Source organism: Heterocephalus glaber, unplaced genomic scaffold (assembly GCF_053883595.1).
Source record: "Heterocephalus glaber isolate CG9 unplaced genomic scaffold, H.glaber_assembly_v1.0 deba00001481, whole genome shotgun sequence".
NCBI classification, from domain to species: domain Eukaryota; kingdom Metazoa; phylum Chordata; class Mammalia; order Rodentia; family Bathyergidae; genus Heterocephalus; species Heterocephalus glaber.
This window is the reverse complement of record NW_028258317.1, coordinates 2,238,357-2,261,801: the sequence shown is the minus strand read 5'-3', so window position 1 is coordinate 2,261,801 and position 23,445 is coordinate 2,238,357. Positions and strand designations below refer to the sequence as shown.

At 42.4% G+C, this 23,445-nt stretch overlaps 1 protein-coding gene across 8 annotated transcripts in view; it reads right to left on the bottom strand.

Moving 5' to 3' along the window:
* Positions 1–23,445, bottom strand: part of Ptpn3 (protein tyrosine phosphatase non-receptor type 3) — a 158,254-nt gene that overhangs the window by 59,424 nt on the left and 75,385 nt on the right. For 6 of the 8 annotated variants that reach the window (XM_087183587.1, XM_087183585.1, XM_004848143.4 and 3 more), the window contains 7 exons: positions 19,585–19,692; positions 19,467–19,509; positions 16,800–16,878; positions 11,733–11,777; positions 8,181–8,233; positions 2,005–2,125; positions 782–869 (listed from right to left, as the gene is read on the bottom strand). In XM_087183587.1, the coding sequence (XP_087039713.1) occupies positions 782–869; positions 2,005–2,125; positions 8,181–8,233; positions 11,733–11,777; positions 16,800–16,878; positions 19,467–19,509; positions 19,585–19,692 (537 nt within the window). Of the gene's footprint in view, positions 1–781; positions 870–2,004; positions 2,126–8,180; positions 8,234–11,732; positions 11,778–16,799; positions 16,879–19,466; positions 19,510–19,584; positions 19,693–23,445 lie in introns of those variants that run through there. The other 2 variants (XM_087183586.1, XM_021261147.2) reach the window with 2 other exon arrangements.

The following is a 23,445-nucleotide window of genomic DNA, read 5'->3' as shown; positions in this document are numbered from 1 at the left end:
TAATAATATATAGCTTGTGGAATTATTAGCAGTAATACAAAATATTATTATATAGAGTAATATAGAAATTTTCTCAGTACCTATTTATTAGGTATACTTTGCATCTTGTTTTTCTTCCACAGTGACACGTATTAGTTAATTCTAATAAACCAGTCACATTTAAATATTTATTGTTTTTCACAATCACGCCATCATTTTCTTTTTCTTTGAGGATCAAACTCTGAGATGCTCTATCATGGAGCTGCATCTCCAGCCTTCTTTTTTTTTTTTAACTTTTGAGATAGTGTCTCACTAAGTTGCCCAGGCTGGCCTGGAACTCATGACCCTCTTGCCTCAGTCTCCCAAGTAGTCAGGATTATGTGTGTATGTCACTATACCCAGCTAGTACTAATTTTTTTTGTTAAACTACCATATTTGAGAAATTAACTCTAATTTGAGCACTACTTGAGATTAAATAGTAAAACCTTATCTCGCTAAACTGTCATTTGAAAAGTGGATTTATACACATTTTTTGCTTGTTTAGCCATACTGTGGAACAGTGTTAGAAAAACTACAAGTTTCTAGACCTTTGACCTCTTAAAAGGAAAAAGTCTTCAAGCACAATGCCAAATGTGAAAAAAGTAATTGGATAAGTGACCACCATTAGTTAAACATTCCAAATATTTTAAAAAAAGATACTGTGTTTCATAATGGGAAAGAAATGACATCATCAAAGTTTTCAAACTTTTACAATTTAAAATTTTAAACAATTTTTGAACTGAAACATGGCAAGGATACATACTCTACCACCGTGCAGCTCCACTCCATAGAAGTCAAGGGTCCGAGCTATGTTGATGTAGCACGATTCGGCTTCTGATTGCTTTAGCCCACTGTGGAAGAAAAGACAAGATGCAAAGTATACCTAATAAATAGGGAACACAAACAGCAACTTTTAAACAGTAAAAAAAAAATCTGGAGAATTTGATCACATTCCTCTAAGGTTACTAAAATGCTTTGTTACTTAAGCAATCTAGCCCTAAATTTTAGTCAAACAGGTTCTTCTTGTTCACTGAATTTGAAATCGAGCTCCCTTGCTCTTTACTCAGTAATTATTCCCACTTAGTGGGCTCTCAATCTTCAGTGGAGAAGACTGTCACCTTTCATAGCTCCTACCCCAGTCATTCTAAATCGCTCAACTGACAAGTACTCATTAGGTCTTTCTGCTTTTGTCTATTCTTTCTGCAGTGGCACAAACTTCAAACACCACTGGCTCTGTCCTATTTTAGGACACTGACTTCTGCCAGAGGAGTAATTCTGGAAGAGAGGGTTGGCAGTGCCTTCTTAGAGGATACATTGGTTGCTTGCCCTTTGTTTTTATGGCTTTCCCAAGAAGTGAGCAGTCCTGAGAGCTGGCCTCCTGGGTCAGCGTGGCCCTCGTCTGACACAAACTGAACAGCTGTCACAGTAGCTTTGAGTTAGATGGGAAAGGGACGAGAAGGCAGGAGTTGGGCGCATTTGTTGGAGTTAAGGCTTGCCCGAGGCAACTGCAGAAGACTAGCACTCCCTATGTGACAGCAAGCAGTTTTCACCAACTGAGCCCAGGGGGTGTGGGGGTGCACACAGCCCTCTGGTCTGCCTGTCCACTTGGCTGTTTACTCAACACCTTAAGGACTGGCCTGCTTTATTAAATGTGGTAAACTGCTAAAAAGTTTACCTGGTGGGGTCAATTTGTGGGGCAATCAGATTTCAAAGCAGGCTTTTCCTTTAGGAATTAATTTCAATGACATCCTGTAAAGGAAAATAGCAGCTAGCTCCTTCGGTTCCTATTGGACTTTACACTTCATAGAAAAGGTAGTTATGCCAAATATAACTGTCACCACCACAGCTCAAAGGTTCAAAAGCCCCCGACATCTTGAAAGAGGATCATGAGCAAAAGGAAGGAGAAGCCACATCAAACACAGGGGTCTGCGATGTCTGAAAATACCTGACTTGAGCTTCCAAAGTAGGCCACCCGAGCCCCCTCACCTGTGTTGCTCGTGGAGAGATTCCACCTTGGTCAAGAAATCATCGTTTTGATCTGGTATGAACTGGCTGTCTGCAAGATAGCCTGGATGATGTATGGAAGAATTAAAGTCTCCAAAATGAGCTGTTCAGACAGAAAAAGGGGAAAATTGCAGTTAGTTTTTTTTTTTTTTTTTAAACATAGTCTGCATTTATAAGCACCTACAGCACTGCAAGGAAAACACTCCACAGGACAATAGCTTCTCATCTGAAACTTCACTGAGGGCTAAATACTGTCACATATGAGCCGCTCCCTGAGGACACCTAACAGACACTGGGAGACAGTGCCTCAACCCAGGTTCCATACCTCTGGAGAGGGCAAGAGAAAATGCACCAGGAAAAATGCCAGGCACTGTGTAGGCTCCTTTACACCCCAAGTTACTACAGCATCACACCAACTGGCTCTACAAACAGCAGGTAGGGAGCTAGGCATTGTGGTGCAGGCCTCCCAGCACTCTGGGAGGTGGAGGCAGAAGGATTCTTAGTTCAAGGCCAGGCTGGGGAATATAGCAAGACCCTTTCTTAAAATAAAATAAAGAAGGGGTAAGGGTGTAGCTCAGTGGTAGAGTGCTTGTCTAGCATGTGTGAGGTCCTGGATTCAGTCACTGGAAAAAAAAAGAAAATAAAATGGGGTAGAAAGGAGGTAATGCCAATTTGACCCACCCCGTGGGATTCACGGAGGTATATAAGAAAGGGAACTAGCATATGTTCAGAGGTCAAAAGATAGGAGACAGATGGTAGGATTGTCAGGGGACTCATGTGGGGGACCTGCGGATACATGAAGAAGAGGAACATGGAAGGATTTCTAGACTAGCTCCTGGCGTAAGAAGTACCTTTCCTTTGATTCCCTTGATTGCTTGCTGTCTGTGGACATAAATTGTTGTTGTCTATGATGTGACAGGTATTCTTGAGAGTTGTGCAGTGCCCAACCTGCACAAGTATAAATGGCTGCCCCAAGAACTCAAACAATTTGTGTGTTTAGACTATTAAGGAGACTGGGAAAAGGACCCTGGGCAGAACCTGGGGATATCACCTTCCCTTCTCCAAGGCACAGTCCTTCTATTTGTATAAAAATAGGAGTGAAAAGATCTGGACCTTTGAGGTGTTCTTTCCTGTGGTATGGAGAATTGAACCCTGGGCCTCCTGCATGCTAGGTGAGCATTCTTTCAACTGAGCTAGATGTACTTCCATCCCTTGTTCTCTGATGAGCAACTGATTTCATATTCTACTTTCTTGACAAACAAAAATGGATTTTATTTCACCTTTTCTTAAAATTTTTAAAATTGATCTTTCCAAGAGTTTTATTCAATTGCTTCCTGTGGCTGGCTTCAAAGCCAGGAGGCTTTCAAGGACTCTCAGGATAATTTCAGAGCACCAAGTCAACAGATTTCCAAATCAAACAACTTCTCTGTTACCAGGACAAGTGTGGGCAAAGCCATGGTGATGCTCATGCGCAATCCCAGAAGGAAAGGTGCACCACGTGACCGCTTAGGTGAATCTCGTCACAAAGCCAAAGGGGCAGGTGCCAAGGCTGTGTCTTTGTCTGGATCTACTCAGCCTCGTTCCCTTCGCCTGCCCTCAGACTGCTGGTCTTTCGAATCCACACCGCCACAGAGGGATCTCTTTCCTCGGTACACTGTCTCTTGAGGGCTGAAAGTGGGTCACATTCACCTAGAGGCTCCCAACATGGCACCCAATAGGGGCTCAGGGAAATAGGTCCTAGGAACTGATTTGCAGAGAGGCTGATAGTGAAGCTCAGGTGTGGAAGGGGAAAGGGCAGGAAGCCAAGGGACCTATGCAGACTCTGTCAAGGTTAGGTGGATGGACCTTGATGGACTTCCATCAAGGTTGCATGATGGAAGTGCAGGTATGGCAGATATGTTTGTGTGTATGATTAAGTGTACAATAGTATGGTTATGGGGAAGCACTGTGATGCCTTGACACAGGGTACCCAGAGAGGAAAGAATCAGAATCACTCTGTTTAAACTCCTTATGTTAAAAGGGAAGAAACTGAGGTCCTAAGGAGAAGGGACCTACCTTTATCCCAGGGCCATTTTTTTTAGCAGGGTCAAAACCAGAGGCCACAGGATCCTATCCCTAGTAGTGTCCTACCACTCTGCCACCCTGTATTCCAGGCTGTGAGCTGCTGCTGTCCAGTTGCTGATATCCCCAAAGGCTAATCAAATGCTACAGATTACTTTATTGAGCTTAAAGGCCGCTGGTCATTCTCTCATGAAGACCCTCCTGGATCCTAACCTGGTAATCCATCCTATTAACAGTTGCAACCCTGAACTATAAGCTTTTCTCTTTAGCAAAGTAAAGGTTTTGAATTTAACAGACAACCAATGAACCTCTGTTGGGTGATTTTCCCTTGACATCTTAAGCAGCTATTCTGTGCAAAGCTCTCCATGGCAACCACTAGGGGGAAACAAAGTTAAACCACACAAACATTTGCAAAACACTGGATAGTTGGCACATTTATTTCAATGACAACACTGTACTCGATGCCTAAGATAACCTAACAATGATCAATAAATGCTTTTATCCACATTAAACATGTAAGAAAACTGAGGAAAAAAGGGACCTGCCACTGCAGCTCAGCTGCTAACTGCGAACTTAAACTCTGACCACAATCCTTCTTCTTGTCTCTTACCATTATGCATCAAATCCCCCAGTAATACATTTTCCTATTTGCTGGGAAGCAATACATGCAAATGTTAATTATAGCAGAAAGAAATAAGTACTCGGGTGCAAAGTACTTTGAATTTTAAGTTTGATGCTTTCTTTTGGCTGATTGATAATATTTTATGTTATGCAGCAAAGTGAGAGTCCTGCCCAGGTTCTCAAAGTGTGGCATTGTGAGCTATGCAACTGCTCTGTTGGAGAATCCTGTATCTTCTATTCTTCCAATTCCAACTTGATCTCAGAGGCTCTTTTTGGTGGTCATTCCTAGTATGCTTTTCTAGACTCTCCCCAAGCAGGATGCGGGGCAGTCTCTGTGCTTACATTACAGGGTCTTTGTCTGCCCCACTACCAAGGTGTTCTCCCTTTGGGAGAACAGCAAGCTTTCTCCATCCCCAGGTTGGTGTAGAGCCCACACGCGGCACAGGCTCAGAGAGCATTATAGAATTCACATACATTCCCCCAAACCTTATTCTTTTTGTCTCATAAACCTTTGAAAGGCCACTGGCAATCTTCCACCATCATGTCTTTTTGGCTATTTTACCTACAGATTATTTTATTTTTTTATACAATGAGAAAATATGCTTTTGGCTAGCTGGTCTGTGGTAGGCTTAAGTATTGAACACCCATCTTGGGACAACTGAGCAAAGTTTATCAGATAAAATATCCAAATTACTTTTTGATCCAGTAATACTATATCTGAGAATTAATATTAACTCTAATTAATATTAACATTGTATCTGAGAATTAATATTAATTCTTAATATTAATAATATATTAATTGTATCTGAGAATTAATCTTATAGAACATATGGATGGAAATATGCAAATGTATATATTTATTTACTGACAGTGGAGGACTATAAAGAGCTTGTACTTAAAACAACTTGCTTGACAAACCAGGGTTACACTATATGTTGATAATGCTAATATTTCCAGTGAAGCCAGTTTGCATTTTAGGTGCCAATAACTGTCTTAGCCATTTTATCAGTCTTTTGCAGTGGAGATCTGACTACAGGAACTTGGACAGAATGTTTTAAATATACTTCTTAAATTTAACTGCTAAACAGAGTTTATTATTCCCAATAGGGAATTTTTTTAGACACCTTTCTTAGGGGAAGACATGAAAATACACTAAGAGTTAACACTTACCATGTACCAAGCACCATTCTAAGAGTTTCACAGACAGTCATTCATTTTATCTTCACACAACTCTATGGAGCACACATTGTTATATCCCCATTTAACAGGTGAACAAACTGAGAGCTCAAGGTCATGCAGGTGTAAGCGAAGGAGCCAAGACCCAGGAGATATGGCTTCAATCCATGTTCACATGGACTCAAGTGAGGGATGGTCCAACAATAAAGGATTTTTAGTAAAACGTTATTTTTACATCTGGTTATGGTTAGGGTATTACTTAATTTGAATCAAGCAGCCATGCTGCAAGCTGTCACAATCCAGTGCTGCCACCATTTTACAGTGAGAAACCCGGGCTTCAAAGAAATATTACATAAGTGGTCAATGGAAAAGGCCATTTAAACAGAGTGAGACTGTCTTCTTTCTAGAGTTCAAACTCAAAGCTCTAGCTATGAACACCCAATTTGCTCTGTGATTTGGAAGAGCTCAGTCTCCAGCTGATCTACCAGGCAGAGGTCTAGAGGTCCACAAAGTACAGGGTGACTGGTGACTATGCCATTTTCCACATGGATGCAACAAGGCCAGGACTGTTTCAGGTGTAATACAGGGAGATGAGAACCTTCAAACCTGTGCAGGGCCCACTGGGAAATCTGAGTTTCTCACTGGGAAGGAGAAAATTAGGTGAGATGGATGGGGTAACACGGAGTCTTGTCTACTCAGGCTCACTGTGTAGTCATGCACTCATTCCTGACAACCTCTTTGTCCCAGTTCCTGGGTCCATGCAGGTGGGCAGGTAAGCTGAAGGTCTAGCTACCTGGCTCTTTTCTCGTTTCTGTTCTTTGCTGCCAGAGAAGGACGCAGCCTTGGAGTCACCTCAGTACATCCCCTGATACCCTTTTTTTGCTATTTTGCTTCTTTTGAGACCAGCGGAGGGCAAGTATTTTGGCCAGTGCTTTCCCTGACTCCTATCCTTCTTGCCCTTAATTGTCTACCAAGCATTCAACTGAAAGGGTAACAGGCCAAGACAGGTTTGGGCTTATGGAAAGGTGCAGGGGGTTTCTTAAGTTTTAAGCTGAGACATAGTTATACAGTGTTGCTATACTAGTATCACATAGCTAACTATGAAACGATATTCCACTTGCCTTCCACCTGGCTATGCATTCTTATTGTTTTAACTACTACTAACAACATACCCCCCCGCTTTTTTTGGTACCGGGGATCGAACTCGAACTCAGGTCCTTGCGCTTGCATAGCAGGCGGCGAAACCACTGAGCTAAATCCCTGGCCCTAACATACCCCTTTTACTGTGTACAACCAGCATCTACCACAGGACCTGTCTTGGAATATATAACTAACTGAATAGATAAATTTCAACTCTAGCTCAAACCATCCTTAATGGAAAATTCTATCTGGACTTTCTATCCAACATGGTAACCATAAGCCACATGTAGCCATTCCAAATAGAAATGTGTTGTAAGTGTAAATTCCAGACTAGCTTTCAAAGACTTAGTATGAAAACAAATGTTAAATATTTCATTAATATTTTTTACACTGATTATATATTAAAATAGTATTTTGGGGGGGCCAGGGATTTAGCTCAGTGGTTCTGCTGCCTGCCTCGCAAGCCCAAGGTCCCAAGTTCGATCCCTGGTACCAAAACAAAAAAAGTATTTTGGATACACTGGGCTAAACAAATCATTAAAAGTTAATCTCACCAATTTCATTTTACCTTCTTTAATGTGGGTACTAGAAAATAGAATTGCATATGCAGCTCTCAAATTACATTTCTATTGGATAATGCTGTTAATAGACCACCATATAATCCATTAGCTATACTGAAATTCTAAAAATAAATTCATAAGATCTCAGGAGTGTTTTAGGGAGCCACCAAGAAGCATGAGTGACTTCCAGCAAATTCCTTAACCTAGCTGGGTCTCAGTTTTCATGTTTATAAGAGGTGACCAGTATAAATATTGTCCCACTAGGGTTTGTATGGAGATCAAATCCAAATACCTGGGCAAAGGCTCTGGAAAATGCCATGTGTGATAGCTGCCTACTGTTTCATGGACTCCCTTAGGAGAGAAGGCCACAGCAGAGCTCATCCACTCCTGTCCCCGGCACTACTTTCCTTAACCCAACATCCTAAAGCTGGAAGAGAGCAATTCAGGGCAAAAGTGGGACTATCTGGGCAGCCAGAGATATGCTACTCCCACAGGACTCCTGGAAAGGAATGACTTGGTCAGTGGAAAAGCCAGTGGCTTTCTCAATACATTGGTCAGAATGATCTGTTCATCCATGAAAACACTCCCTTCGTGACTTACATTGTACTGCATAGGAAGCCAGAACCACAGCTGAATTCAGAGGGCACGTTAACCTGTCATGAGAAACACACATTAGCAAAGTACAAGAACCAGTAAGAGCCTGAAATGTTTACAGATCACAGATAACACAAGTCTTTCTTTTCTTGGCAACCATCAAAGAACAACATGAATTGTAAGAAAAACTACTCTATCATACAAATCAATCTCAAATAATAAAGCAAATGTAGTGTGTGTACAACACACTAAAGATCTTAAAAAATAACTTTTTCATATTTAAAGTAATATACATCTCAAATACCATGAAGCTAAGGGTCAAATAATGGACAGTAGTTGACTGGTCAAGAAAGGTCAGGCCCATATCTCTGAGAGGAAGAAAACCAGATTCTTACATCAGTGGGCAGCCTTCAAATCCTTTTAGTAAAGACTTGAGACTGTGCAAGGCTCTTTAACTATATTCCTGAGTCCTAGGGACTTTGTGACTCTCAATTACCCCCTTTGTGGAATAGTGACATCCTCTTAAAAGGGAAAAGTAGGAAAATATATTGAATTTTAGCACTCACAATTCCTTAATTTAATTGACTATAACTACTTAAGATTCTTACCTAGATGTATTTACTCTCCTGAAGAGCTGCAGGGTTCAATCATCTGTCTGCCTCTCTCACTCTTCTATCATCCACCATAAATCCACAGAGTTGGGGTGGATTTTCTCATTTCCTCCTAAACATTCCATTTCTGCCAATGACTCCACTTGTCTTAAGTCATATTTCAAATGCTCTGAATGCTCTCTTTTCTACCCTCAACCTTGACTTCTTGTTCTTCCCAAGAGCTCTGCCAGCAGAGTAGGAGCAGGGATCCCTGCTGGGTAGAATGGGCTAGGAAAGGAGGGCATGCTTAACATTAACACTGGGAGATACGGAGATTTTAAAAGTAATTCCCAGAATCGAGTTTGGAAGTAGAAAAAACATGCAGTTTCCATGACAGGCCATGGAGTTCCCAAGATGTGATTTGTCTACCTCTCTAACTAATCTGGTTGGCCCTCCAGAGTTCCCCTTCCTGTCCATTGCACTGTGTGCTGATTCTAAAGCTGTGTAGATAGGCAGCATCCCTTGAGGGGTCCTATTTCCCCCCAAGTAACTGTGTTCCTGCTAGAACCTGTGAATGTTTCTTTAGGTCTACAAGATGCATCTCTGGGATGCTGATCATTTATCATTCACCTGGAGATCCCAGGTGCAGGCAGAAATGTGATGAGTATCAGCCATTCGCTCTTCTACCAAGATGGCCTCAATGACATCTAGCCAGTGTCCCTGCTAGAGGGAGAGCAGGTGAAGGAGACGTGGAGGACACCTTAGAAAGAGGCTAAGGAGGCTCAGTCTAGATGGAAAGGACAATCCCATGAAGTCAGAAAGAAAAACATTTCCAAAGAACGATGTTTAAAGTACATACTACAGAACACCAGAAGCCTGCTTTCTCCTCTCCACTTTCCACATGCTCCTGGACAGAGTTCTTTCTTTCAAGGCTTCAGAGTTCCTATAAGCTGAGTGAAGAGTTGGGCCTGGATCACTCCTCTGGGCAGGGAGGACACCAGTGATGGTTCCAACAAGCCAGGGGACTTCACATCCTAGAGAAATGCTGTGTCCCAAAAAGCCTGTCCAAACATCCTTGGCCACATATGGCCTGATACACACCTGGAAAATGTTTGGTGGCAAAGATCATTGCCTCAGAGAGGTGGTGAGGGCAACATGCGGACCCGACAAGGAATGCAAGAAATCTAAGGTCCTCAAAACACTTCCATTGGTTCACACAGACAACCAATTTCCCTACTTAAGAGAGTTAGATTAAAAGCGAAAGCTCCTGAGCTCCTTGCCTTACTAAACCAGTACAGCTCAGTGCCTTGCTATCAGCAGTTATTTACAAAACATTTGCAGAAAAAATGAAGTGTTCAGAAGACAGGGACTGAACAAGTTTCTATTAGGACCCAGGAGAGGGGTGAGGAATTTCCACCTGAAGTTATCTACAATGTAAGAAGGCTGCCTTATCCTCATCTCTGGGGATGATCAAGCAGAGGCTCAAAGGTTGAATGTGAGCAGTGGAGACCACAGTTGCCATAGGATTTCAGGAGCTCTTTTTGCAGGTATGTGCTAGAAAAGTCTCTGTGGATTACTAGGATAAGTCAGAATTGGGGTTGGTAGGAAAGTAAGGAGTTGGATCTCCCTGGGCAGAGAAAAGATAACTCTCACACAGAGGAAGGATGAGCCAAATTATGAGGATTCTATCATTCTATGATTGCTAATAGTCAAGAGGCCTGGCAATCCTTTCTTTATAAGGAGGCTCTTGTTTCTTCCTGCTCATGTCTTTTCCTCAAATCTCCCTTACTATGGTCCCCAAATCTCAGCCTGCATGTCGGCATCGCTTTCTCCAAGGCTGTTTATTCCCTCCCACCTGGACCAAAACCCTGGCCTTCCTTTGTGTACACTGACATAATCTCTATAGATGTGGTCTTGCTACATCCCTCTTTCTTTTAAAAACTTCAACTGGTCTGCCTACTCTATCTGATGGATGTAAAATGAGCTTGCATTTTTCATGTAAAGCCCTATCTCTGTTCTCCTCCAAGCCACAGAAATGTGGTTACCAGCTGTTTCTGTGTGTGTGTGTGTGTGTGCATGCACGCATATGCATGCTTTGTGCACCCACGTGCACACAGAAGACATGGGTAGTGTATCTTCTCACTGCCCAGAAAAATCCAACTCCTCACCTCTCTACCATCTCCAATGCTGGCCCCTACCAGCAACCCAGACTTTTCCACCCCACAATAGCCAAAGAAGCTCCTGAAATCCTACATCGACTATGGTCTCCAGTGCCCACATTGGGCCAAACTGCTTCTGGCTTCCTGCCTCATTTCCCAAACAGGCTGCCAGCTCCCTCATGGTCTACAGCATGCTGGTGGTCTCTGTGATCCCCTTTAACAGAACTACACTGACAGGAGTAAAGGGGGGGGAGGAGAATGGAAATGAAATATGGCTGTTTCCACCAGTTCGCCCACTGCAGTTTCTTTCATGAATCAAGAAAATACTAAGGATTTGGAGGAGGCTCCAGGAACACAGGCTTGGAATTTTACCTCCTTTTCTGGGATATCACTGGATGCTTTTCAATCACTGAGAAGGTGTGGCTACATAAGAAGTGCTGAATCACAGGCAGATGCTCCTATTTTTGAGGAAGAACCTTCCCAGAGAAAATCTATCACTGAAGGAACTGGAGGGCTCAGAAGGCCTGAATTAGGACCGGTAAGCCTTGCTGAAGGAAGCCCGTTGCACATTCTGGATCTCTTTCCCCTTCACAAGTCGCAGGTCTTTACCAGAAAGATGATAGTTTACCAATGCTCAGCTTCTCTAAACCAAGAGTGAGTTGAAAACAGATGTCCAAAGCCTAATGTCTTTTTTCAACAGCCAGTCTTTGTTTAGATTTAATGTTGTTGCCAGAAATGCATCCTTATTAGATTAAAACTAGGAATGTGGCCAGTCTGACAGGAAAAGAAAAAGGCAAAATTCTCATTACCTTCCTTCACAAATATCCATCTTCAGTTGTAAGAAATACAAGTGCCTATGAAACAATCGTTTTCATTAATTCATATGCAACTAAAATAAGCAAAAAAAAAAATCACATTTTTTTTTGAAGAGAGAAGGACAAGACTGGTAGATCTGAGAAACAAAATACATAAACATATAATTTTACATATTTTAAATGGTATCAGACACTATATTGTACATTCAGGGCTGCCCCATCCATAATGACTACTCATGTTGGTGCCCTAAGTCTCCACTGGTAGGGGCAGTTTTCAACCAGTGCCGGCTGAGCAGGAGTGGGCCAGTGGAAGCAGCCTGCCTACAATCACTGATACCACTGGTACTGGTGCCAGTGGGTGGCCCCGTCCCTAGCTTGGATCTTCCTAATCGGGCACCAGGACCCACAGGCACTCCGTACAAGCAGCCCCCACACACTGCCAGACCATTGTTCTGAACATTATGCCAGCATTCACACACCCACGTTCCCTCTGCAGGAAGCTGCTAAGAGGCAGGGGTGGAGGGGTGGGGGGTGGCCTGTGAAGATACCTCCTTGGCTGGGGTACAAGAACCCAGCTGGGCTTTTTCCTATGTCCCAGGAACTGTGGGTGCTGGAACGAAAGCATAAATATCAGTATACCAGAAGTTGCCAGGACCTCCACGGTGTATCCTGCACTGGTCTATGAGTGACCAGCAGGTGCAAATTCAAAATCCTGGGGCTGTTTTGTAAGCTAGTCATCACAGGTCCTCAGGCTGTGAGGCTGCACTGTTGTCCTGGGACAGATGGGTAAAAAGGAGGCCATCAACAGCTCTGAGCAGACTATGAAGTGTCTGGACACATTTATATTTAGGGATGTACCACACATGTGACACTTGGCTGCTAGCTCCCACTCTTTTTAAAAACTCAGAATCAAATGGAATAGACATTCCACAATCTGCTCAGGAGGACAAAAGGGAAACCTCCTGAAATCTAATACAGACATGGGAAAAGTACACAAGGGCAGGAGAGAGGTCATTTTGGCAATTTAAACAAATCACTGTCATATCTTCTCAGATTGACAAAGGTTAAGGGGCTGGCTTTTTGAGATGTGAACACTTTCAACAGTATTCCAATGTCATATATGCAGTTCTGGGCCATGTTCCTGGTACTCTGTAGTTTCCCCTGGTTTTAGTTTCCTAATGACACTCAGGTAGGTACAAGCACCTCTTTTTTTTTTTTTTAAACAGATGAGCAAACTGATGCTCAGGATATGCAGGGCTAGCATGTCTTACTTTAACCTAGACACTAATGAGAAAAATCCCAGTATACTACAATTTGTTATACATTTAATGACTAAAAGATTTAGGATATACATCACAACCCTGATACTATTACTTCAATTATAATTAACAACTACCTGCAATGTGCTGAGAGATGACATTGTATATGTGTGTTGATTCATGACCATTTGGTTTTGGAGTCTCTTTTCCACCTAGGAGAACATACTCTGTCCTTTCTAGTTTGTTTCTATGTTTATCCAAGCTGACATTCAACTAGAATTAAGTGTTCTCTCCTGCTACAATGCTACTGTGAGAAAGAAGAGAGGAGAGAGTTACAGATAATCCACTGGTAAACCTTGGCTTTCACTGAAGAGCCCAACTAATCAGCATATTTTCCCAGGGATATAAATGAGAACCAGAACCTGGAGATTATCATTCACCAAACACTAACCTGTCATACACTGAGCAAAGTTTCAGTCACCCCCAGGAAACCACACGTAAGGAAATCAGAATTGTGGAACATAACTTGAATGTAGGAGACTATGTAGGTATCTTAGAGGAGCTTCAATTTTAATTAGAGACTGCCAGTAAATGAAATTCTGTTTAGAATGATTTAAAAATTTATCAGAAACAGCAGTTGTGGAGGCTCATAATAAAAAAGATGTTTAACAACTGGGATAAAGAGAAGTTATTTATAAGGCAAACTTGGAATGCCTAACAACAGAAATGTAATGACCCCTCTTACAGCATATCCCACCCATGACCTTAACTTCAGGAAAGGAGCAATGAACACCTCTCTGCCTAGATCCTTTTATAACCAACAAACACTACCTGTATACTCCTCTAACTCTTGGGAACCAAATTTCCTTAAAAAGAGAATTCACTTTTGGATAGGCTACAAAGTGGGAGCCTAATAAGATACCATATGCCAGGAATACAGGAAAAATCCCTCATGTAAATTTTAAAAAAAAGAGAAAAAGCCAGATGTGAGAAAACAAAGCTGCAATCGCAGCCTATAATCCCAACACTCTGGGTGGCTGAGGCAGAAGGATTACAAATTCAAACCCAGCTTGTGCAAAACAAAAACAAAACATACAAACAAAGGCTATGGAATGTAGTTTAGAACAAAGGTACTGGGTTTAATCCCTGTACTGGAACCCCACCCCACAAAATGCATGTGAATAATGGTGGACTCTTGTCCCAAAATAAGATAAAAATCTAGCCGTCCTAGCTGCCTACCAGCTCTACAAAAGCCATGAGAGCGGCTGTTCCATGGCTCTTGCTGCACTAAGAGAAATCTGGAGTTCATATCCTAGGAGGCAAAAGCTATATTCTATTCCACACTGGGGATACTGCCCATCTTAACAAGGGAGGGTGTTCCTGGGAACAGATGTTAGCTCTGAACCAGTTAATTTTAAGAAAGACACAGACTGGGCGTGGTGGTGCAGGCCTGTAATCCCAGCACTCTGGGAGGCTGTGGCCCAAGGATCACAGGTTCAAGGCTACCTTGGACAACTTAGAGACCCTGTCTCAAAACTTTAAAAAATTTTTAAAGGCTGGGGATATAGCTCAGTGTGAAGCTCCTGTGTTCAATCCTCAGAACTGGCAAAATATATAAATAAAATCTATATTAGACACAGACAAATCAAATTTTATGTGGGTCTTAGGTGAGAACAAATATTTATTACTCACCTTGAAGTAAAAGCTGCCTCTCAGCTTTTACTATGGCTAGTCCCACCCACTAGCCATAATGTTATGACCCAACACATCTAATTCCTCTTTTTCTACGACAGCAGCTTCATTTCTCCTACAATTCCTTAGATGTCCTTTAAATGACAGGAAGACTCAGCAGGAAGATTCTGTCAGCTCCCACTGGGCAGGAGTGAGCATATTTCCTCTTCAGGAAGGAAGCAGATACCGACAGGACAGCCATGAGGGTCACTGCAGGGGGACACCTGGGTTACCCTGCCTTGGAATCTCCTCCCTCGAGTTCCATCACTGGTGATCTCTCACATGCCCAGTGGGTGCCACAAAACTGGGGCTCCCACCAGCAGGGAGACCAGGTGATGGACAGTCACCAGTTTAGGCAGTGCAGTCCACACACGAGGCTGGAACCTATCAGCTAGTAGTAAAATCCATTTAGTGAGTCACAACTGGCATTTTTAAAAAAGGAAGCAGAAAACTTCAGTGTACTTTGTGCTTCCTATAGTTTTATAAAACTTCTTCAGAAATATACACACACACAAACATGTATGTGTGTACTACATTATGATACAAAAATATATAAACATATATTTGATTGTGGGACTGTGATTTTTTTTAAACCCGCTGGTTAGAAACCCCCCCACATACCTATGAGAATAATTTGCAGACAAACACATAATCACAAATACACACATAATGAACACACACACATGTGCACACACAGAATTCTTTGTGTAATGTTTGTGGAAATGGGAGTATGCTGTCCAGGCTGGTCTTGATCCTATCTTATCTCCACCCCTCCAGCAGCTGGAACCACAGACATGCCCAGCCTCACCTGGTTCTTCATGTCATTACAAAGTATCCCTCAAGCAGAATCTGTTGCCTAGTATTGGTCTGAGGAAGCCTTGGCAGGGTTATTTAAAACACATTCTCATAAATTTTGTCACCAACTCTATATTCATCAGCTTATGAAATGACCTGCTGGGTTGAGCATTTCTACACTGTTTCCAGTCTACCAGGATAAAGAGCTGTGGAGGAAAAAAAAAACAGAGCAGTGTGTACTTCCTCAGGGTAACCCGATGAGTCACACGGACCTTGTTTACACTGGCTTAAAACGTAACATATGGTAAACACAGCCTGGTCCCTGATGTCTGAGATGGTGGAGGAAGAGGTGCACAAAGAAGGCAAAATAGAGTGACAGGCTAATATTTGACTTTTAAACATACTAACATGTTAAAGGAAAAACAAGACAGCACTTCAAGTCTGAATTAATGCTGCCTCCTTGGTGATGTTCTATGGCCACAATGAGTGTAGAACAGAATTCAACAATCCTGAACATCCACTGGTTTTTCTTTGGTAAAATAGGTACTCTCCCTAAGAACAATAAATGGGTGGATAATGAGAGAGAGAGAAGGTTGTTGGCATAGTCTGAGTTCCAGCTGCAACAGCTTTCCTGTACCACCCACCCCCATTCTAAACACTGTGGTCCCCACCCAGAAAACCCACTTACTGAGACCAACCTGAGCCCTATGGGGTAAACAGCTCCTATCAGGCCCTCCTTCCCTTATCTGGTTCACATATTTCCTGCACCTGCTGATTTACCAGCAGATAAGCTGGGACAAGCCTGTTCTTTGTCCTAGCTCCTACAAACCCCAGATCTGATCAGAAGTCCTGACTACTGCTTGTCTCCTCATCGTCAAGGGTCATCCAGGCCTGCAGGAATACTGGGCTATGTGACTTGTGGATGGCCTGGTCTACAAATTTGCTTCCTAAATCCAGCCTGCATTACTGGACAATAATTTTCTTATCTTTTGGGCAAACTGCTCATCAGCCAAGGAGGTGAAGGGAGAGGGGGGTGGGTGCCAGCGTGCTGGAGACTGCACCAAATCTGGAGGTAAGAGAAGCAGGCCCAAGACCGAAAACTAATTCACCAACTAAAATGTCAATATATGTACTTGTATTCTTACTTGGCTCATGATTGTTGGTGCAGTCATACCCAAATGAAGTTATCTGGCCATAGTTTTAAAATGAAGAGTACATTTTTAGTGGTTACTTATTTTTATATACTAAATAGAAAACTTTAAGAAAATGTTATTACCTGGTTTGTTCTTGTTGCAGTGTGTTGGGATCAGGTATAAAAAATCTTACTCGAAAATGCAGGGAACAGGGGAAACCTCCTACAACATTTTTCAAAGACAAATTAAGTTTTCTCTTTAAAAAGTCAATGTATGTAAGTTGTTACTCTCTTACAAGTGACGTATTTTCACTCAATCATAGCTTTTCCCATTACAAAAGGGCTAATTTCAAATAAGGAGCGCATAAGTTAACTGTTTCAGAAATTTCCAAATCTGCAAAAAATATTCACACAATATCAGCATAGACTACTCTATCATCTACTTCTCATTACACGTTTAACTTAGCCCTGTGCTAAAACAATGCACTCCGTTATCTATAGTAGGAATTTTATAAATTCTTAAATCAATATATTATACAAAAGTCCCAGAGAAATAATGGCTTACGTTAACATAACAATTTATACTTTTGAAACATTTTCATGTACATTCTATAATTTAAACAACACCATGCCTAAGGAGTCAGCTAAGCTGCTGTCCCTAACCTTGTTTTACAAATGAGCCACCAGGCTTAGAGATGTAAATGACTTGCCTTAGGTCACACAGCTAGTGGCAAAACTAGAATTATAGCACTGGGATTTCTGGTTCTGCTATGAGACATTTCAAAATTATTCTATATTGGAAAACATTTCATGTTTTGTTTTGTTTTTTTTCCTCTCTCTTTTTTTTTTTTGTACCGTGGTCGAACTCCAGTCCTTGCACTTGCGGGGCAGGTGGCGAAACCACTAAGCTAAATCCCCAGACCACCATTTCATGTTTCAAATGTAGAGCATATTAAACGATTAACACGTTACTGAATATTACACAATGAAAATATTCAAATATGGCTTTGTGCATCAACACCAAGAGTAAATTCATTTGTGTGGATAAAATTAATCTATTTCCTCTGTTAAATATGGCAACAAAAGATCAGACTGTGTTGCTAAGATCCTGTGATCATTTTGCACCAGTCTCCTCTATGTGCTTAGCACTTTCTTACTCTCTGAAACTCAAGTCCTTGAGCCTGCTCCCCTCGCTGATCCTGCTGCTCTTCCTCTATTCTGGCTCATTCAAGGCTCTACCTACCCGTCTCTTTAGTACCTTCCATTTTCACCTTTGGCTCGGGTTCAAAGCATCTCTAATGGTGGGTGTACATCTAAGTGTATCTGCACAATGCCTGGATTCCAGTGGGTGGTGTTGTGACTCTGTCTACAGGCCACCTGCAACTAAGGGATAACAGAATCCTTCCACTGCCCTGGAAGCATGTCCCCCTGCCCCCGTTGCATAACTTGTCAATTCTGTCTTGGGCATAGCCTTTGTCTTTCTCATCCACCTCTGGGCACTTACAGCATTCTGTCTTATGCTTAGCACTGTCATAAAACATTCTCCTCCTGTTCCTCTTGTCTCTTTTCACACTTGGCTGATGGGGGTTGCATTTCAGAGCTTAGCCTAATGCCTTGCCAGTCTGAGATCTTAGGAATGCTTGCCGGAAGAATGAGTTAGAGAAAGAATAAATAATAACACCTATCTGTGCCTCATGTGTGCTCATTCTTGTGCATTCAAACTGGCAGGTGTTTATTTGCAAGAGGCTCTGTCACTCCCCTGGGTGCTCCTGAGCACTACAGATGTAAGCCATGGGAGGGTAAGAACTCTTAAGGACTCAGCTCCAAGTGACAGCAACACTGGGGGAAGAACTATGGCTGCCTGTGTCTACGCTTCCCATCTGGGGCAGGCTGTGCTAGGTATGTGTGTGGGGTCGTGTGCAGGTACACGTGTATGTACAAATCCACCTGCCTTTAATCCCTCTCCCACCACCTCTTGTGTGTCAGGGGCCATAAGGGATGCAGGGAGGAATGTAGCAAGAGGCCTAATCTCAAGGGACCTGCAGCTCTGAGAGGAAGCTAAAGGTACATAACTATGATATGGGCGCAAGAGTATTCAGCCCTGAAGCAGGCACTGATAAGTGACTGGAAAAGTAGAGGGAACCTTGGCTTCAGTAGGAGAGATGGGGTCTGAGCAGCCTTGAAGAATGGCAAGAGTTAGATCCAGGGACAAGCATTCCCAGCAGAGGGAACAGACAGACGGAAGGCACAGAGGGGGCCCTGCAGACTGGTCAGGTTCATTCCTAAAAGGGACCAAGGACAGTCATGGTGGAAAGCCAGACTGGGAACAGATCAAGGCAGAGGGTTGGTGAGGTGTTGCTTAAATGGCCCTGAGTTAACCAGTACTCTGGGATCACTTATGATAGATAAGTCGTATTTTAGAAGGATCAATCTCATTTTTGTGATACTATCCACCTATGGCTCAATTTCCAGTCAATGTTACTATGATGTTGGAAAGTAAAGGGGTTCTGTCTGTCTTTCCCATCCTGGCTCTTACATAGCTGAAAAACACCATTTTTCTTCCCCTTCTTTCTCGCTCTGAGCTGCCTGGTCTCACCTAGCCCCTTCTTGCCTACACTGGTGAGGATCCTTGAGGGCTGATCTGGAAGCAGGTCTGCTGGCTCAGAAGTGAGACAGGGAGAAATCATCTCACGCCTGTCTCCTGGGTCCCCGGAAACCAGGCAGCAGATGTTACAGGCACCCCGATGATAAAAGGAAAGAAACAAGCTGCAAACACCTAATGTACAACTCAAATGAAAAGATCACACCAACCTTTCAACTGCTTCCTGATAGGTTTGCTTGATTCAAGCCATCTCTGTTGGGTAAGAAAATATAAGCTATAAAACCAAGTCGTACGAGAGTTCAGCACATTTTACAGGCTGACACTTACAGGGGAGTCTGCTGAGTCTTCACCATGTTGCAAGCCAAAATACTCCTTTTCGGTCACACCCAGGTGGGCATATGCCATATCCAGAAGCGACTGGCCAGTGTCTTGTTTCTAGGAAGAAAAAAATCAAGTGGGAATAATTTTTAAATGAATTAAAAATTCGTGGTGATGTCTTCTAGACAAAAGAAAGTTTAAATATTCAGATTTTATTTTTATGTACACACACTTCCAAAAGCAGCAAAAGGGTTCATAAATGTCAAGTTATAAGGTTACACCATATTTATGGGAATGAGGGCCAAGATAAGCTACAGTAATATGAATTAAGATGATACAAGGTTACACAAGTGTGTCCTATTTATTTCACTTCAGAGTATGGCCTCAATGTGGATCCATTTAGCTATAAATGTCTCTAGTTTCTCATTCTTTATGGCTGAGTAGTACTCCATTTTATAAAAAAAAACAAACCACATCTTCTTTATCCAATCTCCAGTTGATGGGCAATTGAGCTGTTTCCAAGTTTTAGCTATTATGAACTGTGTCGCTATAAACATCGGTGCACATGTATCACTTAGTGTGATTCTCTTAATTCTTTTGGGAAGATACCCAGCACGGGAAGAGCTGGGTCAAATGGGACCTCTAATCCTACTTTTTCAAGGTATCTCCATATTGATTTCTACAGTGGTTGCACCAGTCTAGTCTCTCACCAGCAGTGGAGCAGGGTTCCTTTTTCTCCACAGCCCCACCAGCATTTGTTATTGGTTGATTTGACAGCAGCCATTCTTTCCAGAGTGAGGTGGAATCTCAGTGTTGTTCTCATTGGCATCTCTTGAATGACCAGTGATGATGAACATTTTTTCATGTTTATTTGCTGTTTCTACTTCGTTGTCTAAGAAATGTATGTTCATTTCAGATGCCCACTTTCTGATTGGGTCTTTAAATTTGAGGGGTCTGATTTTTTAAAGTTTTTTATATATTCTAGATAATAGACCTTCGTCTGAAGAACAGCTGGTTAAAATTTTTTCCCATATTGTGGGTTGTCTCTTCACCCTGTTGGTGGTTTCTCTTGCTGTGCAGAAGCTTTTTAATAAGATGAGATCCCACTTGTGGATTCTTTGTGCTAGTTCATGTATGACTGAGGTTTTGTTCATGAAATCTTTTCCTACACCAACGTCTTAAAGAGTTCTACCTAACCTCTCTTCCAGCCAGTTTAGTGTTTCCGTTTTAATATTTAGATCTTTAATCCATTTCGATTTTAGTTTAGTGTATGGTGAAAGATATACGTCTAGTTTTAATCTTTGGCAAGCTGAAACCCAATTTTTCCAGGACCATTTATTAAAGAGGCTATCTTTCCTCCAGTGAGGGTGTTTGGCTCCTTTGTCAAAGATGAGGTGGCTGAGTGTGTCTGAAGTTGTTTTTGCATCTTCTAATCTGTTCCACTGGTCTTCAGGTCTGTTTCTTTGCCAGTACCATGCTGTTTTTATCACAGTAGCCTTGTAGTATAGTTTCAAGTTGGGGATTGTGATACATCCTACCTTGTCTTTGGTGTGAGAAGCTGAAAGTGTAAATAAGGATAAAAATGTATAATAAATAATGTGAAATAGGAAGAAAAGGTCCAAAGGGGAAGGGGAAGTGGGAAGCGTAGGGGAAAGGAAAGAAGGGAAAGGAATAAATTTGAGAAAAGGAAAAAATAGAAACAAAGTTTTTGTAAATAGGGAGGGGGGAGGGGTTGAAGGGAGGGCAGGGGAATGGGGAAAATATAAGAACCAAGGTATATCATGTAAAGGTACAAATTCCTAATGATGAATGTCATCATATTGTATACCTAAAATATACCAATAAACTTAATGAGTAATAAAAAAAGATGATATGAGTTTAGACTAATAGCTTTCTAAGATTTCTTCCTTCCTGCTAGCTGAGGTTCTCAAGTAATGTCTAAATCAGAAAACTCATGTGTTATAATTACAGTAAGCTCACCATGACCGAGCCATGGATTACCCACAGCAAATGCTAATCCAAGGTCAGTTTCTGTTGGCTCCTCAGGATATGTCTATGGCTCCGACCCCTGGAGGAACCAAGAAGTGTGTCTAGGAAAGGAAAACTCTCAACTCATAGCTAAAAATACTTAAATGCCACTCAAAATACCCTCAAAATGATTTGGTCCATGTCACCATGCAGGATTATCTGCCTTGCTGCTTCCGTCATCAGAAATGAGAAGCTGGTAGGGACATTCAGCGGAGCTTCACTCCAGTGCAGTACTCAAAAGGCCTCAGCCGCACAGTGTTTGTTGGGTACGTGTAGTGTGGGCAGAAAGACAGCTATACAGTAACTGTCCCTTTCCTGGCCTGGCTGTGGAAGCAATTGTAACATGGAGTAACAAATGCTATCCAGTGCTTCAAAATCATCAAGGCATAAGACACCTGAGGGGACATCACAATTAATTGGTCAGCTCTACCTGGAGACAAAGGGAAGCAACCCTTGATCCCAATTTGGAAGGATGACCGGGTGAAGCATCACTCCTCCTTTCTAGGTGTACAGGCATTTGAACCTCATGGACCAGCACAAGCAAAGGCACAGCTGGGGCAGGAGGCAAAAACTACATGGTGCACTCAGGAATTTGCAAATTCTATTTTAACAGGCAGACTTCTCAGGAGTCCTTTGAACCAAACCATTTAACTTGAGGACAATATGAGTTAGAAATAGACAAGGTATAGAACAGGCAAAGGTAGTTCTTTTTTGAGTAGGAAAGCAGGTAATATACTTGAAAATAGGTCAGTGATCAGGCTTGGGAGAATGAGGAGTCAGACCCCTCCAGCAGCGAGCTCTGTGGGACAGCCCCATGGGATCTGGCCAGCAGTGTGGGGTCGAGGGGCATGGGACACACCTATTTCCAGAACACACCTCTCCTTCCAGACTCAGGGCTCCTGCACACACTGCTTCTTCTACCCAGGACGCTATCCATCACAAGAACTCTCAATGGGTGTGGAAAGAATGATCCAGTCCATGTGGTTAGACGTTCTCCTCTCAAACTGTGAGGTACTCTTTTCATGTATCAAAAGGTATCTGTTCTTCTTATTGGAATTATTATTTATATATGACTTTATATTGCATTTGCTATATATTACTAACAACTATAATTTATTAAACATCTACAACGAGCCAGCTATACCATGTGCACTTTTCTCATACAATCTCCCATCTTTTATGGCAACTTCAAAAAACACCCATCACCATCCCCCCTTGCCAAGAGCAAATACGGCACTCCATGCCTTACCCCATCAGCCACAGCGGTCTGAATGCCTGACTCAGGTCTGTCTGTCTGGTACCAAAGTCCAAGTGTTTCCACTACACTAGTTCTCTCACTTCTGAAGTGCTAGATTTAAACATGTGGGTATCGACTCTGCATAATTCACTGTGTTCCCAAAAGAAATTGAAATGTAACCCAAGATATGGCTATAACAGGAACAGGCCTCGCTCCAATCCCACAGGATGTCATCTTAGCCATCCTAGCTGACTGCCAGTCCTGGTTGACTCCTGGGCTAGGGTAGGAACGAATGATGCCCAAGTCAGGATCCCTGATGACGCCTGGTCCCGCTCAAAGATGGTCCAGGCTACAGAGGTGAATGAGACTGTACAAGTGGTCCCCACAAGCAGGAAATAAAAACTGAGGGACGCTCCAAGTTGCAGCCAGGCCCTCAAGTCCTCAAGTTCAAGTCAGCTTTGGACCAGGCTGCTGGAAACAGGGTGACAGAGTGTGACCTGAGAATTCTGGATGCTCATTGTTAGGACCCATTCCTAGGCTCTCCATGATCTCCACTGTGGGCAGCTGCTTGTCTTACCCCTTCTCACTCATATATGGCCAATAGC